Source organism: Neltuma alba, unplaced genomic scaffold (genome assembly GCF_004799145.2).
Source record: "Neltuma alba isolate B1F8T4 unplaced genomic scaffold, ASM479914v2 tig00007360_pilon, whole genome shotgun sequence".
In the NCBI taxonomy this organism is placed as follows: Eukaryota; Viridiplantae; Streptophyta; class Magnoliopsida; order Fabales; family Fabaceae; genus Neltuma; species Neltuma alba.
The window spans coordinates 19,084-41,757 of record NW_021634762.1 but is presented as its reverse complement, the minus strand read 5'-3'; the positions used below and the strand labels follow the sequence as shown (position 1 = coordinate 41,757).

Here is a 22,674-nt window from a genome sequence, read left to right as displayed (position 1 = left end):
AATTGATTAAAATGACTTATATTGCGGATTAAAGGAGTATATATGATTTATATGATAAATACTCCTCCGATCCTTAATATAAGACCTACTTAACTAATTTGATTAGATTAAAAAAGGTAAGTAAGTTAGTTAATTATGAAAAATATGATATATTTTTCCTAAAACATTATAATCACCTTTCTTAATATCCTCCCTCCATCTTCTACTTAATTATAGTTGAGGGAATATAGGGGTAATTTATAAAAAATTGATAAATATAAAAAATATATCTTATATTTAGGACTAAAATCAACTTAATAATTAAGTCTTATATTAAGGACCGGACGAGTACATGCTTGTTGTAAGTCATAAATGATTGAGATATATCATTAATTTCATAAATAATCATCAGCCGGGGGGGGGGGGGGCTGCACATGTGAATATATTGTCTGCAGGCTGGCCAATATTGACTTATTGGTGCCCTCACGATTCCTCAATGGATGGGAGATTCCCACCATTCCTGGCCTCAAACTTCTCCAAGCTAAGGACACAATAAATGCATGGGCATGTGTAGAAGAATTCGGATTTTATTTTAAGTTAATTGTAAATAATTAATATTATTAAATTATTAAAAATTAATTCTGTGTGAATAATATTTTGTTCGGAGAGAATTCACGAAATTTTAATAGATGCTAGTAGAAACTATCAAGTAAATAAAAGCTAAAACACTGGTTCTAGGTGTGATGATGAGTACTCCCTCCCTTCCTTTTTATACAAGCAACGTTAGACTCCATTATATAGATCAAAAAATTAGTTAAAGATAATAAATAAATAAAAATTGAGAATTCTTTCTCCAATATACCCTTATTTATGGGGAAAATATGAGAATTCAAAAGAGAATAAGAAAATTATTATAATAAAAAGAATTATGAAAGAGAGAGAATGTGTAATGAAAAGAGATGATGGTTTGGAAAATGAGATAATAAATATATTGAGTATTAAAATAAATAATTAATGGGAAAAAATAGAAAATTTGCTACAATAATTTAAGACAACTTGTAAATGTTACTTATATTTATAAACAAAAGGAGATGGTAGTTGTTGCTTATAAAAAGAGACGGAGAGAATATAATATTCTCTCCAATTCTTATTACAAGACATCTTCAACTACCTCACTAGAATTGAAGAGTCACTAAGTTATTAAATTTGTTTGAAAATAATTTTTTTCCAGATTACATTTTGAAAAGCACAAAAAACATGAAGATAGTATTAAAAATATAACTAATACCTTTCTTTATAGAAGAAGAACCAAAGTTGTTGCTTTCAACAATAGGACCCCATGTATGGGGTGCAAAAGTGAACACCATTACAAGAATGTGAAGAAGACAAATCCCTCATTCAGCTGCAACTCTGTACAAAGCAAAACAACAAATATTAGAGTAGGGACTGCATCACACAAAATTGTAGCCATTAATAACATCATCATCAAAAAAAAGAAAAGAAAAGGCAAAAACAAAAAAAAAAAGATCCTGATAATCTGCCAAAAATCAAATCAGAGAGAGAGAGAGATAACAACAAAAAGTTGATCATGCTCTGGATTACTGTGAGCTCACTGTCCATACATTTACAAGTGTGTAGCTAAGGTAGCCCTAAGCATATTCCTCACAGAGATTGCTTTCATATAAAGCCTTCCAATCACAATTCTCTCCCTATCTTCTCTAATACACATGTGCAACTAGCTTGAGACCGTTACGTACGTCCACTTTTCAACACCACTCATATATCTTCTCTTTTTTCCCCAGCAAAACACACCCATCACCCATCTTCTCCCTCTTTTTCCTTCTCAGTCTTCTTCCATCTTCATCCCAGAAAAAAAAGCAGAAACAAAGAGAGAAAGAAGAAGAAGAAGAAGAAGAACCCAGTTGCCAAGCTTCATTCATCTTGAGAGATGTCTAGTGTTCTTCTTTGGGTGACATGTGGGCCCAAAGAGAACGCCATTAACTCTCTGTTGGGAGGATTATCATCATCATCAGTAGGTAGAAGTGGGAGTGGGAGATTTACGCAGAGAACTGTGGTTTCTGCGTTTTCGAGTGTATTTGCAGATCCTTCCAGATCATCATCGTCCGAGGAGAGGGTGTACGAGGTGGTCCTGAAGCAAGCAGCTCTGGTGAAACAGCAGAAGAAAACCCTAGATCATTTTTACAAAGACGATTACACTGAAACTGATCTCGCCAATGGAGATCTGTTGAATTCTGCTTATGATCGCTGTAGTGAAGTTTGTGCTGAGTATGCCAAGACCTTTTACCTCGGTACTTTTATACACATACCATTACTGCTTCTCTTGTTTCTTTATATCTCTCACTCATGAATAATATTTATACAGTCGGTTTATTAGTTTATTCCATAATTAAGCTTGGAATTCGAAGAGCTTCTTTATTATCCAAAGAGGATAATGGAAGTTTCCCCCTCTGTCTATAAATTTTCTCTCCCACTCAATGTTTTATGATCTCCTATCGTTGTACAAGATCAAAGTAAATCATTAAGAATTCCAGCATGCAAGTATGCAGGTAGAATCACTAGAGAGAAAACTAGCTAGTTTTATTTAATTGGCAAGTTGACTGAAGAATCAAATAAGATAATAATTAAAGTAAACAGTATTTAGGACATTTATTATTTGTGCGTGAGCTGATTTGTCCCTTTCAAATGCAAATTGCAGGAACACAATTGATGACGCCAGAGCGAAGAAAGGCAATATGGGCAATTTACGGTATGTGTGGTTGCTCTCAAACAACTTAAGCAATAAATGAGTGGTCCATCCATATGGCTGATGATAAGAATACCAATTAATATATAAATTATGTTTGGCCACAAATTATTGCAGTGTGGTGCAGAAGAACAGATGAACTAGTGGATGGGCCAAACGCTCCACATATAACTCCAAAAGCCTTAGACAGGTGGGAGCAAAGGCTGAGTGACGTTTTTGCAGGTCGTCCTTATGACATGTACGATGCTGCCCTCTCTGATACTGTCTCCAGATTCCCAGTTGATATTCAGGTGCATATATACGTATACATGTTTGTGTATATATGTATGTATACTGTAGTATACTTTGTCAACTTCTCCTCCTAAACAGACGAAAAAAAACCTTTAGAACAGATGAAAATAACATATTTTGTGGTAGTGTGACTTACTGTTAAAATCCCTTGAAGCTAGCTTAGAGATTTATTGTGCTTGAAGTACTTGCTCACACTTAATATGTTTGTGTTTGAATCAATATGATAGCCATTCAAAGACATGATAGAGGGGATGAGGCTGGATTTGAGAAAGTCAAGATACAGCAACTTTGACGAGTTGTATCTGTACTGCTACTACGTGGCTGGCACAGTGGGGCTTATGAGTGTGCCAGTAATGGGGATATCTCCAGAATCAAAGGCTTCGGCTGAGACTGTTTACAATGCTGCTTTGGCCCTTGGCATTGCAAATCAGCTCACCAACATCCTCAGAGACGTTGGAGAAGAGTAAGCTTCTTAATTTCATTTCAAAATTATAAAGATTATTTATAGGATTAAGTATATTTTTGCCTTAAAAGTATTCCTAAAGGAGTTATATAAGCATCCCAAAGAAAATTATGATGCAATGCAGCGTATAATCTCCGTTTTTCTTTTCTTTTTTAATTAAAAGAGTAGGCACTAATGACCTGAAATTACAAGCAGAATCAAACTCGTGACTTTTCACTTATAAGGAGAGCTTATATATCATTACACTACAGCTATTGTGCAATAATCTCTTAACATTGGTGTTTTGTCACCTTTTTATAGTCAACCTTTAACATTAATGGAGGTTGGTAAACTACTTTTACTTAACATTGACTTTTGAAAGTTCATATGCTAGATTGCGTCTCAATTTTCTTTTGATGTCTATAACTCTCAGAAATATTTTCAGAGTAAACATGGAACTTCAATCCAAAGACTTAATTATACACACATGAATGAAATTAACTCACTTCTATTGGTATTCTCATCAATCAATCTTATATATAGTGCTAGAAGAGGGAGAATATATCTGCCACAAGATGAGCTGGCGCAAGCAGGCCTATCGGATGAAGACATTTGGGAGGGCCGAGTGACCGACAAGTGGCGGAATTTCATGAAGGGACAGATAAAGAGGGCAAGGATGTTTTTTGAGGAAGCAGAGAAAGGAGTAACAGAGCTGGAATCAGCAAGCAGATGGCCAGTGTGGGCGTCATTGTTAATATACAAACAGATATTAGACGAAATTGAAGCCAATGATTATAATAACTTCACAAAAAGGGCTTATGTTGGCAAAGCTAAGAAGCTCTTATCACTTCCTGCAGCCTATGGCAAAGCTCTTCTCGGACCGCAACAAAAGCTAACTCAAGTGTTTAAGAGATAAGTGATTATATTATTCATTATTTTATGTTTTTTCCCTCATGCAGAAGCGACAATAACAATCTTCTTTTGAGCTTCTTGTAGATTCTATTCACTAGATTTTAGAAAAGTAATCATTTTTGTAAATTAATTACTTGATATATTCTACACGGTGTTCAAGAGAAAACAGCTGAATATATAATTAAGCCTCCTCTGTGTGTGTGTGTGTGTGTGTGTGTGTGTGTGTTTTTCCTTTAAAGGCCCTGGTGGGTTAAATAAGGAGGCAATAAGCTTGAAATCCTGCAGTTCATGTTGCTAGCTAATCCTGCAACTCACTGTATTCCTTTTAGACTGGGTAGGAACAGTAATATTGTAATCAGTGGTGTGCAAGTTGATGATTTTCACAACGCAAAAAAGTGATCATGGCCCTACACTTTAGTGCAAGTATCCCATTATTTGATATGAGTGGTCTAAATTTAAAATTGTTTATCTGCCATTTTTTAATAATAATTTTTTTTAGGAAGTGCAATTTATAAGGTTATATATATATACTCCTTCGATCCTTAACATAAGACTCATTTAACTAATTTGATTAGATTAAAAAATTTAGGTAAGTTAGTTAATTATAAATAATTTGATTAGATTAAAGAAGTTAGGTAAGTTAGTTAATTATAAAAAATGTGATACATTTTTCCTAAAACACCATAATCATCTTTCTTAATACCCCATCTCTCTCTTCTATTTGATTATAGTGGGGTAATTTAGAGAAAACTAATAAATATGAGAAATAGGTCTTATATTTAGAATCAAAACTAACTCAATAATTAGATTCTATATTAAAAGACCGGAGGACTATATATATTTGGACTCAGTGTTTCTTCCTTGGAATTTATGGTCTAAATCACATGGGACTCTCCGTACGTTGGATGAAGTTCATGTTACGTTGTCAAAATCCTTGGGCTACTATATGGACCCTCAGATGTAAACTGAAAGCCCGCTTGCTCACGCAAGTCTTTTTCTTGTTTCAAAAACTGAAGAAGGTTGTCCCCCCAAAAAAAAAAAACCACTGAGGAGGGGCAGTTTTACTTTTTTGGTGAGAATTACATTCATGTACTTAGAGCTTCGATTGAGTACTTTTAAAAATAGTTTTTTAATCATAATTTATGAAATACTACCTCCGGTCCTTAATATAAGACCTCGTTTGACTTTTATTTTGGTCCTAAATATAATACCCCAATCCATTTTGTCTCTAATATTTGTGTATTTTTTTCTAAGATAATCCTTCTAACAATAGTAGTTATAACCAATATACTTAATTAGCAAGGGTATTTTAGGAAAGAAAACATCCATTTATGACAAATAACTAACTTAACTTCTTTTTTTAATTTTCTCAAATTAATCAACTGGTTCTTATAATTAAGACCGAAAGTAATATGAAATATATATACTGAAGAAATTTTGTCTAGACTTACATAAAAGTATTTATAAGCACTTTTCACCTTTCATTCAAATTTTGGATATGTAGAGAGAGGATTATGAGATTTGAAGGGGAAGCCATTGGTTTATTAAATATAAATCCTCTTTCGAATTTTAATGTATAATTATTACGTATATATTTTTAATAATACAGTTGTTAAAGATAATTAAGATTTAAAATAATGTAAAATAAAAGGGAGGATAAAATGGGAAAAAAGAATAATTGTTACATCGTATTCTATAAATACTAGCAATTGTGTTCATCTGAAAATTTAATGTACTTTCTTCATTTGTATTCCTAATTATTTTTGTGTGTCTTTTTTTCATTAATATTTAACATGACCTTGCTTTGTTATCTTAAAAAAATACCAGCCTAGTGAGTCTGGTTCATAAATGCAAGACGCACCTTAGATTGTTTTAACTTGGAAACTGGAAGCAAGTCGATGTGGAGACTTTCTTCAATCAACATGGAAACGTTTTTTATTTATTTATTTATTTAGTTTTTAACAAAATCAACATGGAAACGTCAGTCAAGAGAATCCAAGATCAATAAATTTGATTTCTTAAGTAAAAGTGCAAAAACGTAATTATTTCAGCCTACAAACTAATTATTTTATATTAGCAAATACTCCCTCTCGATCTTACCATTTTTTGGGTAGGGTTGGTTTTTTTATAAGTTTTTTTTTAAATTTTTATAAGTTATACTCTGTATATATCTGAAAATTTAATTCTTTTTTTTTTTCATTTTTACCATTACTAGTTACCACCTTACTCCTTAATATAAATCATTTGTAACATATTCTCACATGTCAAGAAATGTATTAAATTGAAAAAAAATTAATTTTATCCTTATTAAAGTTTTTTCTCTCTCTCCGTTTACCAATAATTTTCATATCTCTCCATTTTTTCTCTCTTTCCAATCACAATTAAATAAAATTGAAATTAGAAAATAAACATCAAACATACTAAAAATGACTTCAGTGACTTACTGGGACCAAAACCTCTTTCTACGAGTAACTTAAGAGGGGTACATGGATCTGCATTAATTACTATATGTCGGTTAAAGATTATATTTTATCTTCTCTTTTTTTTTATAGACCTTCTCTTATTTCTTTTTTCCATATATTCTCTCATATATATTTTTCTCACTCTTTCTCTCTATAAATAAAAGTATATTTTTTGGGATATATTTTTCACGTGCCTTTGACCATTTTAATAAACTTTAATTTTTATCTATGTAATAATAATTCGATTATTTGTATCTTATATATATCACATCAGATAGCAGAATTATATAATCAAGATTTATTATTTTATTTTATTTTATTTATTCAAATGCTAAATACAAGACTCCTTTGATGTATTTTCAATGCCTTATGCATCACCGGGAACAAAAGCTGATAGATTCAGACTAAGATCACCATCATCTCCATCGTCGGCATTTGCAGAAAAATCTTCTTCTCCGGCCTGATGATGATGATCAGTTTTTGCAGAGCTTGAAGAAGAAGCTTCTCCTCCAGAAAATACACCACCCAACGTTAATCTCAGATCATCATCATCCCCAGTACCCTTCCCAGCCAAAAGCTCCTCTTTACGACTGCGTATTTTCACTCTCAGAGCTTCAAGTGATTCCTTCAACTTCATCAGCTCATCTCTGCTCATCTTCTCGATATCTGGAAGATTCTTCATCTCCTGGTTCAGCTCCTTGCCTCGTTCCTTCTCTTCCTTCAACTGCGCATTCAGATCGCTGTACTCCTTGTCCAGCTCCGCCATGATCGCTTCTCGCTGGGCCTTTTCTTCTTCAGAAGAATTATGGAGAATGGGATCTGCAGAACCGGTGATGAGTCTGTCGATTACTGCATCAGTAGAAGGATGGCCGAACGAGTAGGGTTTGCCCCCGGGAGAGAAGATGACGAGAGCCATCTCGACGGCGCACAAAGTACAGAGCTCGCTGGCTTTCTGGAAGATGGAACACCGGCGCTTGGAGAAGGTGGTATGCTTGGTTCTGGGGTCGGCGATCAGCTTCCTGTTCTTCTGTCTCGGTCGTCTCGCCATCATTGTTGATTCTTGAAGCAGAAGAAATTCTTCAAGTGAAAGAGAGAATGAATTTGAGTTGATCGATGGTATTGAAGAAGAAGAAGAGGGGCCTGATGAATTTATAGAGCAGTATATGCAGATTTTGATTCTGACTTTGAAATGTGCTCATGTCGTTGTTTTATTGGTCCAGTTTTCGTGTTTTTCACCCATATTTATGCGTTTGAAACAATAATTTCAAAATGTAATAAAATTGTAATGATATTGTCACAAGTGAGCTTGTGTGTATGTGTGTACATATACTCTTCTACTCCTATTTTCTACTCCTATTTATAAAACACTTTCAATATGTTTTACATAGATTAAGAAAAACCTTAAAATGCATTAACTATTCATTAAAATATATCAACTTTCTAACTTTACCCCTATTTGATATATACATCTTTAAAAAAAATAACTATCTATACTATAATAAATAAAAGACAATATAGTACATTCATGATAAAAATTTAATGAAGTGACTTATAAATAAGACAACAAAAAATCTTCTCTTTCTGCCCTATAAATAGGACCAGAGAAGTACTACTCCGTTTCTTATTATAAAATCCTTTTAACTAAATTACACGGTTTAAGAAAACAGTTAAAATTAATTAAAAACAATTAATATGTACCAAATGTAATTTTTTTTCCGAATATACTCCTATATATAAATGGGTAAATATGAGAGAGTAACAGTAAGATAAATGAAGAAATGAAATGTATTAAATGCATTAAATTAGAGGTAAAATAGGATTTAGTGTATTAAGTGTTCAGACAAACTCAAAATAGATTTTACAAAAAAAGACAAACCTATTCAAAAAATTAGATCTTATAATAAAGGACGGAGATAGTATATAACTTATAATTTATCATGTTGCTCCCTTCATTTATAATAGTAGTAATAAATATAGTGTAGTCGCTTAATTAAAATGTTAGACTACGTACGTATCATTGACAAAATTTGGCTCCCTATGACTAATTAATGATGATTAAAAAATAGTATGATATTCTTGTATGCATAAGAGAATATTGTAATTATAAAATAAAACAGAATATGACGCTATTAATCACTAAAAAGGCAATAAATTTATCATCATGAGGTCAAGATAGAAAGAAATTCTCTCAAAATTTCTCACACACTACCTCTGATGCTCGATATAAGATCTAGTTGACTAATTTGAGTATACTAAAAAAACTAGTTAAGTTAGTTATTTGTAATAAATATGTGTTATATTTCCTCAATTATTCTTGGTAATCAAGTATATTAGTTAGAATTATAATTATTACAAGAATTATATTTTAAAAAAATGGATAAAAATGACAGACAAGATGAATTTGGACCTTATATTTAGGATCAAAATAAAAGTAAACTAGCTCTTATACTAAAGACCGGAGATACTATATAGATAGGTTTTAAAGAGCATTTTCACAAAAATTTCTCATGAAGAAAAAGACTTGATAAGTGTAAGGTCTTGAAGTTTGAGTCCATATAAATGAAAAACACTTTTAAAATGGATATCATAATACTCAAATCTCAAATAGGTATTACATAAAAAAAAAAGTGATAGATATTTACTTTTTTATTAAAAATTTGACTATTTTTATCACATGAGCATTTCATTTTAATTTTTTTATCACATAAGAAATAATAAATGAAACATAAATATAGTTGGTGAAAAAAATGAGACATAAATATGAGTTAAAGATGAATTCAATATATTAAATGTCTGATTTAATTAGTTAGGTTGAACTAAAATTCAGTCTAGGTTATCTGTATTTCAAGAGGACAATCATGTGATATTTTTCTGGTTCAAACTCTTCGTCAACAATCGTTGTTGACGACATCTAGACTATCTAGATTTGATCAAAATGATCCAATTCTTGCCACTTTTTATATTGCATAATTTTTTTAGTTTACAATTTAAAAATACTATGTAAAATAAGGTAATGCAGACATGTTTTCATCGTTTTGGCAAGTTGATATAGCCGTTTGTGCTATTGAGAAGAGAGCTTTGCACACCACGTCACCTCCTACATGTTCATTGCATTTGACTTATTTTTCAATGGAACTCTTGGTGTATTCAGACTTATAATTACTAGTCAAGCTTGCCCTTCCAAATCAAACGTGTCATCAAAACTTTGAAATGCGAAAAACCTTCTTCATCTAACGTTGTTGCTAGACTTCGATGACGTTGTAACTCAGTAATGTAAAAGTTTTCTTATAAGTGGGATGTTGTAAGTTTGATTCGTCTTATAATCTAAGGTCGTTATTATCTGCCGTTATAATCAAGAAAATGTTGTAGCTCTTGCATTAGACTTTTGAGAGCCAACGTTAGAGTGTTCATTTGCATAGGGGAAGTAGGTCCCACCAGGGGGTTACTCTCTAGGCCTTCTCCTGAAAAGAAGATCAATAAGGTGATGGACATGGATCAGAAGATATGGGTTTATATCCAATGGTTTGGGCTTTAAGCCTGGAGAAACGAACTAACCTTATACGTAACACGCCCTGAAACCCAAGGGTTTGGTTGAGAATGATTCAAGGCCTAGGCACATTCTGCCGATTCGATTATAATTTCAATTCCTATTTTTTATTTTTAATGTTTCGTATTCAACGAGACTTATATTTTGTTACTAGTCCTTGATTTGTTATGAATTAGTTGCTATCATCAAACATATAGAATCATTGCTATTGTGGTTGCTTAGTCATGTCATTTAAAGATGAATAATCCCATGTACTAGCATCATTACAAAGTTTTTACCCAGCAAATGTTGGCTTTTACCAAATGCGAATATGTGTAAATACCATTGAAACATTTTAAAAACTATAAGCACCTGCATAATAATTTTTCATTGACTTTCTTAATGAGAAATGAACCCCAAATTAATAGGGATAAGTTTTTTTTTTTATATTTGTCATAAGCATTTTTATATACACATTAATTTGTGGTTGTGGAGCAAAAGCTCAAAGTAAAAATTTCGGGGTTCTGGCCAAAAAATAACAAAAGGCAAAATAAAGGGTGGAACCCGTATCAAGGGTCTCTCACACGTGTCCAAATCTCTTTGGAGGATTGGTGATAACCCGTTGAGGGCCCACCATGAGACGCTATGAACTCCAGAACACCAGAACAAATCTCTTCCAACACAACCGGCGCGGTGGTATCCACCACCATCTTGGGCACCGTACCCACCTCGTACTCTGTGCACCCACCGTACCCTTCCAGAAGCCTCTCTAAATCCCGCCACGTGGCCGGCTTATGGGAGCTTCCGGAGCGCCGTTCCAGCCTGCGACGCCACTCGGCTTGGTCGCTCGGCTTGCACTCCACGACAACGAGCCGCGCGCCGGCAGAGTCAGCGATGTGGATGAGGCTATCGAGGTGGGCGCGGCGCGAGAGTGGGGAGTCGAGGACGACGGTGAGGCCGAGGCGGAGCTGAGTGGAGGCGATCTGCCAGATGACGTGGTAGGAGAGGTCGTTGAGGAGGGAGGTGGGAGTGGGTGTGGGGAGGTGTTGGAGCGGCACGGTGGAGTCGCGAACATCGTCTTTGTCGATGAGAGGAACACGAAGGGAAGAGGCTATGGAATGTGCCAGAGTGCTTTTGCCTGTGCCTGGATGGCCTTTCATTGCTATGATCATCGGAGCTCCCTCAAATTTCTTCTGCGACTTCGCCATCTCAAATTTGCAGCGACGAATCTGTCCCGTTCAGAAGAAGATTCAGAATTCTCAAAATTAGAAATTTTCAGAATACCGTTGGATTGCAAGGAATTGTGTGGAGGATATTCTCCATTCCTTCATCATCAGGATTTTTTTGTTTGGGAGAATTGTAGAGTTACACAGAAAACATTTTACTGCTAAAAGGTCCCATAAAATAACAAAACAACTCTGAAGTCTTAGTGACGTAAGTGTGAATAATCTGAAACGATCAATTATGAATTTGTCCTTAATGACTAAATAACAAAAATTCATGAATATGTTTGAATCCCACCCTCCTTCTTCGGCCCTCATCTCCTACTCCATCGACATCATGTGACATGACCTCTCCACTATTCTCACCAAGAGTCACAGTCGTCTTGGTTCACTCATGACAATCAAGGTCTTCCTCAAAAAGTTGCTCTCAAGGCCATTTCGGGTTTTTTATTTTATTGTTTTTGCTTGCAATTATTTAATTCATCAGATAGCAATTAATGTTCTGTTTCTGATGAAAATGGATGAAAATAGCAGGTTGTTATTGTCATAACCCCTTTAATGCGATAATTAAATGTCTTGTTAATGGGTATATCGAAGGTTGTTAATGTAACTGTATGACTTGTCATTAACAAGTGATTGTGACAGATTGATATAAAGGATGACAACTTCAAGTATAAAACATTTATTCTGTTACCTCCATATAGGAGACAATTTATTAATGGTGTAGAAAGTGAAATGTAATATGTTGGAGGTGGTGTGAGAACAAGAATGATAAAAGAAGGCATATCATATGAAGAATTTAGAACAATGGTAGCACCAATTTGGGGAAAAGAAAGTAATGGAATGGTTATGAAATTTATAATAACCTTTGATGAGTGTACATTTGTGGACCTTGTAGATAAAATATAAATTTGGTGTAGTTACATTGTACATATATATAAAGTGATAAATGACATCTAGTTATAATTTGATATAATATCATATCTCTATTTTGTTACACTTGTCAATAGGTTGTCATGAACTTGTTATTAGACGTCGTGGAGGTTGTTATTGGCAGTCTGAATTAAGTTATTGATATAAAGTGACAATTTCTCCCACTTACATTATTCAATGATTTCTTAATACATGATTTTAGTGTGCAAGTTGTAATATGATATGATTTAGTTATAATTTAATTTTTGTAGAAGCTGTGGTATCTCATAGAGTTAGTTGTCACGACACTGTTGAGGTTGTTAACCACATCTCCTCGGGTTGTCAACAGTCGCCATTGAGGTTGTAAATAAATCTCTGTAATAAAAATCTACTGTAATCCTATTGGATTCACTTAAAGCTGTTAATGACTTCAAAATGCTTCCTATTATATTGTTAAGGTTATTATATGTGCTGATAATACAATTTTTTTAAAAGTTGTGATATCCCACAGAGTAAGTTGTCAAGGGCACTGTCGAGGTTGTTAACCACTTCTCCTTGGGTTATCAAAAGCCGCTGTTGAAGTTATAAATGGATCTGGCATAGAGGACTATGGTATATACCTATCATGTCATCATGATTAACATTTGTTTATCCAATTTTATTAAGTCTTCATTTATGGACATGATCCGGGTTTGAAATGAAGAATTTCGTAGTTATCAAAACACATGAATGCCATTAAAAAAACTTCATAACTAGTAAACAATATCGATACACATTGACATAAATTAACATTCAACTATCATTATATTTTGTCCAAATACAAATACAAGTACTTTAGTCAATGAACATTATCTCCCAAAAGTTCAAATACAATTAGTTGTTGTGCACAACAACAACAACTCACGTGTTAGATTGCACATGTACTTTTGCCCATATGACTTCCTTATCAATTTTGTCCTTTTTTGTCAAATAGTGCTGGCTTCACTTTACGAAGAACTTGGTAGAAATAATCTCTCTGCAAAAAAGAAATAGAAAAAAGAACAAGTTTGACAGTAGTGAATGACAAGTAATTAGCAGGCATTAAAAATCTTGAGAGTAGTGAATGATAAGTAATCAGCAAGCATTAACAACCTTGACAGTAGTGAATGACTAGTAATCAGCAGGCATTAACAATCTTGACAGTGGTGAAAGACAATTAATCAGCAGGTATTAATAACCTTAATAGAAGTGAATGATAAGTAATCAGTAGGCATTAACAACATTGACAGTAGTGAATGATAAGTAATCAGCAAGCATTAATTGACAATTTATTAAAACCAATTCTTTTCAGCCTTTTCATCTTATCTTCACTTTTTGTTAAGTGCTTGCAAACTTCCATATAGTATCCCGAAGCATATCATGTGTGGAAGGGAACAATATGATTCTTTATTTTCTGTGGGACTCTAATTTCTTTAGCCCTTTCACCATATTGTTTTTTCTTTTCTTTTTTTTCTGTTAACTTCTCCCAAGCCTTTATCATTCTTGTTCTACACCATCTCCAACATATTGCATTTCATCTTCTACACCATTAATAAATTGTTCCTCTATATGGAGGTAACAAAACAAATGCTTCCCACTTGAGGTTGTCATCCTTTATATCAACCTGTCACAATCACTTGTTAATGACAAGTCATACAGTTACGTTATCAACCTTCAATGTACCCATTAACAAAACATTTAACTATCGCATTATCGGGGTTATGACAGTAAAAACCTACCATTTTTATCAGAAACAAAGCATCAATTGCTATATGATGAATTAAATAATTGCAAGCAAAAACAATAAAATAAAAAACCTGAAATGGCCTTGAGAACAGCTTCTTGAGGAAGACCTTGATTGTCATGAGAGGACCAAAGCGATTGCGACTCTTGGTCAGAACAGTGGAGAGGTCATGTTGCAGGATGCCGATGGAATAGGAGATTAGGGCCAACGGAGTAGGAGATGAGGGCTGAAGGAGAAGGGTGGGATTCAAACAGATGGGTGAATTTTTTTTTCTTTAGTTATTAAGGGCAAATTCGTAATTGATTGTTTCAGATTATTCACACTTAGGTCCCTAGGGATTTTAGATTTGTTTTCAATGTATAAAAAACCGGACTGGACCGGCCGGTTCAGACCCAAAACCGGTGAACCAGCCAATTGTCTTGTCTAGTTTACCTCTTAAACCGGGAGAAAACCAGCCCGATATAACCTGGCTTAAACCGAAGTGAACTGGTAAAAACCAGAGTAACCCGATGGTTTGGCGGTTTGCACTGGGCTATTGTATTTTTATCTAGAAGAGAAGAAGAGGAGGAAGGAGAAGGAGAAGAGAAGGACGGAGGTTAGAGGTCAAAGGTCAGATATGAAGGAGTAAGAAAATGAAGGCAAGGAGAAGGGAAAAAGATGGTCATCGTCATTTTACTTCGTTGCCATCGTCCTCCTTTGTAAGAGCTGACCAAATCTGTGAAGAGAGAAACCATGGAAGCTGCTTGAAGTTGAAGAAGTAAGACCATGTGATGAAGAACGAAGAAGTAATGGTCACCTGCACAAGATACAATTAAAAAAGAAAAAAGAAGAAGAAGAACAGTGAAGACAAAGACACTATTCGAAGTTCAAGAATGAATGCAAGGCTAAAAAAAGGTTGTCAGTTATTAGCCCCTGCCCTCTACTATATCTGGCATGTTAAACACTCAAACTAAAAAGGAGGAGAGAGAATTTTAAAAAAAGAAAGAAAGAGGGTCACATCGGAAATGAAAAGAAAAAAATCATTTATATGCATGAACAATATAGTTTGTATATTTTAAATAAAATTAAATCTTATTTTTTCAAATTTAAATATGAATATTTTATACATTTTAATTAAATTTTGTTATTTTAATTATTATCGGTTTGATCCCAGTCTGACCCCGATCTGACCCATTAACCCTTGAATCAGTACCTTGACCTAGAGCCAGTAATATGGGTTGAGCTCGTGGGCTCAACCCGCCAACCTGCTAAGAAGTGGTGGGTTGGATTGATAAAAATTGGAATCGTTTTAAAATGGATCTTTTGAGCTTGTAACTGCCAAACCCGTAACCGTAGCGGGCTTACCTGCAGGGTTGGTGAGTCAGCCCGTTTTTTTTTTTTTTAATTTTCCTTTTGAATGGAACGCACCGTGTAGCAATCATGAGTCATGATTAAGCACTTGACACATTATGTTTGTGACTTTGTAGTGTTGTACCGTTGTTAATTTGGATTTATGTTTTAATTTGGTTGTTTATTAAATCATTTTGGATGGATGGATTATGTAATCATATTTAATATTTTGAGATATTTGAAAGTTTAAACTTTGTATTCTATGTTTTATTTTTTATAATTTCTATATTTGCATGTTTTATTTTAGATATTTAGGAATTTGAGTAAATTTTATTTAAAAAAATAAAAAAATTTGGCGGGTTAGCCTAGCGGGCTGGGTTGGAAAAATCCCAACCCGCCAGAAGGCGGTCCTAAAAAGACTGAATCGCAGGTCTTCAGGCTTGCCATGGGCCAGCCCGTAACCGGCGGGCTCGCCCGTATTACTAGCTCTATCTTAACCGGTTTAGTGTCCGATCCGGTTTTTTGGATCTTGTTTGTTTTGTCATTTTATGGGACCTTTTAGTAGTAAAATATTTTCTGTGGGACTCTACAGTAATTTTTCCTTTCTTTTTGGGGACCTGATTCATCAGCAATAAGCGGGATGGAGACAAACATATGTTAGCTATGAGCATTAAATAACTAATAACTAATTTAAAAATATCAACAAAATTAATTATTTTTTATAAATATGTTTTGATCTTTTTCAATTATCACCTTCAATTATATATATTGAATAATTTAAATTATTTTTTTATGAGAATTGCTTCCCATCAATATAAATATTTTAGAAAAGATGACAAACAAATTGAACTGAAATATAAATATTTTAGAAAAGATGACAAACAAATTGAACTGAAATATTATATTAACCCTCAACCAGATAACAATAAATTTGAAAACCATGGGGTGTTTGTATTATAGCAAAATCACTTTTAAAAAGTATTTTCAAGTAGGTAAGACAAAACTCTTCTTATATAATTATTTTATATATCATAAAATTACTTTTAAAATCATAATTTGTGTCTAATTATTTTCCTTTGGCCCCACAAAACAAATAATACTCCTATTTAATATAAAACAGCAGCGGGAAGACAGGATGGAATATAAAACAAAACATGACGCCGAAACCCAATGAATAATACGACACACGAGCGCCGCTAAAGGAGGACAATATTCCATACTCTTTTTTTTTTTTTTTTGGTCGAGGACACCTATTCCATACTCAAATCTTCATCATATGGTATGGTCCTCCCCAGTAGCATTAATTATCAAAATTAAGTTCCATTATTATTCCTTCATCATAATTATGTACTCGTAATTTACTTTCCAAATTTGATGTCACACACACATATATATATGGTTACCGATTTTATTATTAAAAACCATAGATAACTTTTTTTTGCCCAACAAAAATCATAGATAACTAAATACTCCTCTGGTTTTTAATATAAGACTCATTTAACTAATTTGATTAAATTAAGAAAGTTAGGTAAGTTAGTTAATTATAAAAAATGTGACACGTTTTTCGTAAAAGACCATAATCATCTTTCTTAATATCTCCTCTCCATCTTCTACTTGATTATAGTTGAGAGAATATTCATAAGGGTAATTTAGAGAAAATTAATAAATATAATAAATGATTTTTATATTTAGGATCAAAACCAACTCAGCAATTAGGTCCTATATTAAGGACTGGAGGAGTATTACAAGTTTAATTAGTCTCACTTCCCTATTAGTTTTTTTTTTTTTCACTAGGACTTGCATATTAGTTTTGATCCAACCATTCGACAATGTTCAAATTTTATTTGGTAATACTTAGTTCTACATAAATGTATAAAATAGAAATAACATGATTTGGTCTAAATTTAATTAATATTATACATAAAACATTTATAAATATAAACATATATATACCCGTATTTAAAAGAGCAGGCCATCGGCCATACCCCTCATCTACATATTGGCCGGGCATACATAAGGAGGTAATAAATGAAATATGGTGAACACAATAAATTGCACAATATGGCCTCACTGATACCATTATAAAAGCTTTAATATATACTATTTTTATTTAATCAGGTGAACTATGTAATTGTACTATTTTTATCTTTTTTTTTTTAAATTAATATTGATCTCTCTCAAATACTCACATTTATAAAATAATTCAACAATGATCAAGTTACATTGTTGACATTCAATAAAATATTGACGTTAAGTATTTACTAAAAATTCCATAAGTTATATGGATATACCAAGACATAATATATCTTAAATTTTAACAATTAAATTACGAATTGAATATAATTTTTTTGGCCAAAAAATATAATTTTATTCACTAAATATAGTTTTTCTCTTCTTTAAGTTGGGAGGGGTATTTTCTTTTCTCTTCTCCGTTTCCTTTTTTTTTTAATGAATTTTATACAATCAAACCTATAATTTGAAATTAGAAAAATCATAACTAAAATGGAGACAAACTTAAAGAACAAAAAAATCATATTAATCCCAAATATAATCATACATTCATACCGTCAAACATAATTTTTTCCATTCCATCTCACGATGTCATTAATCCTTCATTTTCCACTAGGTGCCAAACCATAAACCATTAAAATTTCAAAATTTTAAGCTTTACTATATTAGGATTAATTTATAAATTGGTCAAATCTTCACTTAGTTGTAACAATATTGTTTAAGATGTTTATTTGGATTTAAAATTACTTCAGAAGTGTTAAAATTAAGCAATATCATTCCTTACTGTTAAAAATATTAACGGTCAATATTAATAATTTAATAGCCACTAGATGGAACAACATTACTAGTTGTTATGTTTTAAAACTTTTGGGAAGACATTAAACTTTGAAAAAAAAAAAATTCCCATGTTGTAGCGTTGGTCCTGTCTTAACCTTTCTTTTTATCATAACTCACGTAGTTAATATATTTCCTACAGAAGATTCAAAGCTTAAATATGATAACCAAGAAGAGAAAACTTTGATATCGTTAAAAAAAACAAACGATATCTAAATTCTACAAAAGGGAAAATTATATCTGAAACTCTCTCTTGTGGCATTCTATGGGTCAAGCGTGTTGATCATGATCATCAGTTGAAATTTGGTCTTATATATTTAGCTAAAAATATATGTTTAGTCATTTAACTTTATATAATATTTCAGTTTAATTCTTTTACTAAAAATATATTTTTTTAAAGTTAAAAAATCACATCAGAACTTATATAAAATTAAAAGGGTAAAAGCATACTTGTATATTTTATCATTTTATGTAGGACCCTCTTCACCGTTCATTTATATTCTATAATTTAAATCTGAAACAGAAAACGAAAAACAACACACACACGCACACAATATCAGTGTAGCGTTGGGTTGCAGTATCATTAATAATTTTTGTTGTTGAGGTTAATGATTATGATCGTACGTTGCTTTTTTTTTTTTTAAAAAAAAAAGAGGTTAATAACCGTACGGTCATTTATCTATTTTTGTCGAGGCGTGGGTGGCTACGAAATTAGAAAACCATTATGAACCATGCATGAAGGAATTATACATGAAGGAACGTAATTTAAAAAAAAAAAAATCAGAAAAGAAAGAAATAAATCATAAACCATTATTTTCAGTGAGATGGTTAAAAATATCTTATGATAAGAATAAAAAAGAAGCTGTATTTATATATGTACTCCTCCGATCCTTAATATATGACTTATTTAACTAATTTGATTATATTAAGGAAGTTAGGTAAGTTAGTTAATTATAAGAAATATGACATATTTTTTCTAAACCATCGTACTCATCTTCCTTAATATCCTTTCTTCCTTTTCTAGGTTAAGGGAGTATCCATAAAAATAATTTAGAAAAAATTGATAAATATGATAAATAAGCTAGTTAAATATCTTTCTCCGATACTAATATAAAAGCTAATTAAAAATTCAATTTGATCCTGAATATTCATATAATACTTCAATCTATTTTCTTTCTTATTTTTATCTATTATTTTCAAAAGTAATCACTGAATGTGTTAAATGTTTCATGATAAAGTGATTTCAATACACATGATTAATGATAATATTTCAGTAAAAATAATACCTATTTATTACAAATAACTAATTTAGCTAGTTTTTTTAATATTCACAAATTAACATACTATTTATAAATCACTTATAATATGTTTTATTGGAATTAAAATAAATCTAAAGTCTCATTGATTTTTCCTTAAAATTCAATAGTTTTTGAACTTTATATCTATTTATTATATATTATTATTTTCAAAGAAAATAATAATCTACACAATACCAAATAAAGATCTATCTTAATTTAAAAAAAAGAAAAAGAAAAAAGAGAGAGAGACAGCGTGTGTATACGGCATTAGATTGCATTAACAATTTCTGATATTGAAGGTGATTATCGCACGTCGTACATATTTGTATTCTTGTCGAAATGTCAGTGGCTACGAAAGTAGAAAACCATTATGGACTGTGAAGGAATTACACACGAAGCAACGAAATTTAAAAAAAAAAACGTAAAAAGAAAGAAATAAATTATAAACCATTATTTTCAGTGAGATGGTTAAAAATATCTTATAATAAGAATCAGAAAGAAGATATATATATCCTTCTCTAATTCAACATTAATACTTAATATAGGAGTTAATTAGAAATTTAATTTGATTCTAAATACTAGTATAATACTTCAATTTATTTTATTTCTTATTTTTATCTATTCTTTCTCAAGTAGCCCTCATGGTAATTGAATATGTTAAATGTTCTATGATAAGCATGATTAACAATGATATTTTAGGAAAGACAATACTTATTTATTATAAATAAATAATTTTCTTACTATTCACAAATTAATGTACTATTTATAAAACACTTATAATATGTTTTATTGGAGTTAAAAAAAATCTAAAGTCTCATTAATTTCTCCTTAAAATTCCAACCTCATATCTATTTATTATATATATTATTATTTTCTATAAAATAATAAATAAAAGATAAAATAATATATCCATCTTAATAAAATGAAAAAAAAAGTGTGTGTATGGCGTTATGTTGCATTAATAATATTTTTGATTATCGCACGTCGTACATATTTGTATTCTTGTCGAGATGTCGGTGTCTAGGAAATTAGAAAAACATCCATGGACTACGAAGGGATGGTCACATGAAGGGACATATTTATGAATATGTTAAAAGAAACAAAAAAAGAAGAAGAAATAAAGCATAAAACGGAATCTTGCTGAAAATATAAATAATAATTAAACCATTATTTGCTGAGAACCTTTAAATTTTTTTTTCCCAGCCGTCTTTAAAAATATTGCAATGACAGGTATTGGCACGATAATGCTGGATATTTAATAAAAAGGTTTTATCTTTTGATTTATGATTTCATAAGATTGCTGTGATTCTTCTCATGGTTCTGATGCTACTTGACTTGTTTTAACATTTTTTAATCATAATTCACATACCTATTATAATGTAAATATATATTTTTTATACAAATCATACTGTGAATATATTAGCATAATAGAATAGTGCGGTGAAAGAATTAATTTATTATCCAATTTAATTTAATTATAAAAAATTAAAGTTTATTATTTATTCTATTACTCAAATAATTAAATTTTAATAGTCAAATTCTGCCATGAAATCCCAAATCACGGAGCTAAAAAATTAATTAATAAGTCAATGTATATAACTTGGCTTTTTATAAATTTTTTTTTGTCAGCAGGCAGGAAATTTTTTTATATATTAACTAATTTTCACAAGTCACATTTAATTTTTTTTATTAAATATTTCCAGATGAAAATTTTCTGCATATACAATTGACATTATTCATATACATAAGTGTATTTGTTGTATTTCTGATTTGCTTAAGTTCTATGTTTCCGTGTGCTTTTTTTTTTTTATTTTCCTCTTCGGCCAACATTCCGTGTATTAGGTTGCACTGGTTCTTCCGTAATTAATAAAATTGACTCTATTTGTTAAGGGAAAAAAAATTAAGGTATACATTTACCCTGAAAGTTTTTACTTAGAAATATTGGGTATCTAAAATTTTTTAAATTAATATTATCTCAAAAATTAAAAATCATAACAATTTTATTCCATACTATTAAAAAACCAACGTTTACCTTTAAATTAATAAAATAATTTGACAGGTATTGGCATGATAATGCAAGATATTTAATAAAAAAGGTTTTATCCCTTGATTTATGATTTCATAAGATTGCTGTGATTCTTCTCATGCTTCTCATGCTACTTGACTTGTTTTAACATTTTTTTAAATCATAATTCACATACCCATTATATTATAATGCAAATATATTTTTTATACAAATTATACTGTGAATATATTAGTATAATAGAATAGTGCAGTGAAAGAATTAATTTATTATCCAATTTAATTTAATTATAAAAATTTAAAGTTTATTATTTATTCTATTACTCAAATAATTAAATTTTAATAGTCAATTCTACCATATGAAAGGGGTGTTTAGATGAAAACTAAACCATGGTTTTATAAGTGATTTTACAGTATACGAAGTAGATATGTAGAAAAATTTATTTCGATTTGTGAAAAAATATTTTTAAAAAGCATTTCTCCTAATTCCCAAACACCCTTGAAATCCCTAATCACAAGACTAAAAAATTAATTAATAAGTCAATATATATAACTTGGCCTTTTGTAATTTTTTTTGTCAGCAGGCAGAAAATTTTTTATATGTTAACTAACTTTCACAAGTCACATTTAATTTTTTTATTAAATATTTCTTCATATACAATTGACATTATTCATATACATAAGTGTATTTGTTGTATTTCTGATTTGCTTAAGTTGCATGTTTCCGTGTGCTTTTTCCCCCCCTTTGGCCAACATTCCGTGTATTACGTTGCATTGGTTCTTCCGTAATTAATAAAATCGACTCTATTTGTTAAGGGAAAAAATTAAGATATAGATTTATTCTAAAAGTTTTTACTTAAAAATATTAGGTATCTAGAATTTTTTAAATTAATATTATCTCAAAAATT

The 22,674-nt window shown here is 31.3% G+C and overlaps 3 protein-coding genes across 3 annotated transcripts; 1 reads left to right on the top strand and 2 right to left on the bottom strand.

The window, feature by feature from the left end:
• Nucleotides 1-1,773: 1,773 nt before the first annotated feature.
• On the top strand, nt 1,774-4,579 carry LOC114752388 (phytoene synthase 2, chloroplastic). The gene is made up of 5 exons (XM_028941141.1): nt 1,774-2,288; nt 2,696-2,746; nt 2,861-3,033; nt 3,262-3,497; nt 4,020-4,579. Exons 1-5 carry the CDS (start codon nt 1,928-1,930, stop codon nt 4,390-4,392), a joined length of 1,194 nt encoding a protein of 397 aa, XP_028796974.1. The 5' UTR covers nt 1,774-1,927; the 3' UTR covers nt 4,393-4,579.
• A 2,638-nt stretch (nt 4,580-7,217) lies between these two features.
• Nucleotides 7,218-7,898, bottom strand: LOC114752384 (agamous-like MADS-box protein AGL29). The gene has a single exon (XM_028941137.1). It carries the CDS (start codon nt 7,896-7,898, stop codon nt 7,218-7,220), a length of 681 nt encoding a protein of 226 aa, XP_028796970.1.
• A 2,925-nt stretch (nt 7,899-10,823) lies between these two features.
• Nucleotides 10,824-22,274, bottom strand: LOC114752383 (uncharacterized). The gene is made up of 2 exons (XM_028941136.1): nt 22,264-22,274; nt 10,824-11,634 (listed from the first exon to the last, which is right to left on the bottom strand). Exon 2 carries the CDS (start codon nt 11,582-11,584, stop codon nt 10,946-10,948), a length of 639 nt encoding a protein of 212 aa, XP_028796969.1. The 5' UTR covers nt 11,585-11,634; nt 22,264-22,274; the 3' UTR covers nt 10,824-10,945.
• Between the last annotated feature and the right edge of the window lie 400 nt (nt 22,275-22,674).

What these genes read in the sequence shown, in the direction of transcription:
- LOC114752388 (XM_028941141.1), top strand. Translation starts at nt 1,928, where the DNA reads ATGTCTAGTGTTCTTCTTTGGGTGACATGTGGGCCCAAAGAGAACGCC. An exon ending in TGCCAAGACCTTTTACCTCG is followed by an intron (nt 2,289 to 2,695) that starts GTACTTTTATAC and finishes TGCAAATTGCAG; the next exon opens with GAACACAATTGATGACGCCA. An exon ending in GGCAATATGGGCAATTTACG is followed by an intron (nt 2,747 to 2,860) that starts GTATGTGTGGTT and finishes AAATTATTGCAG; the next exon opens with TGTGGTGCAGAAGAACAGAT.
- LOC114752384 (XM_028941137.1), bottom strand. Translation starts at nt 7,898, where the DNA reads ATGGCGAGACGACCGAGACAGAAGAACAGGAAGCTGATCGCCGACCCC.
- LOC114752383 (XM_028941136.1), bottom strand. Translation starts at nt 11,584, where the DNA reads ATGGCGAAGTCGCAGAAGAAATTTGAGGGAGCTCCGATGATCATAGCA.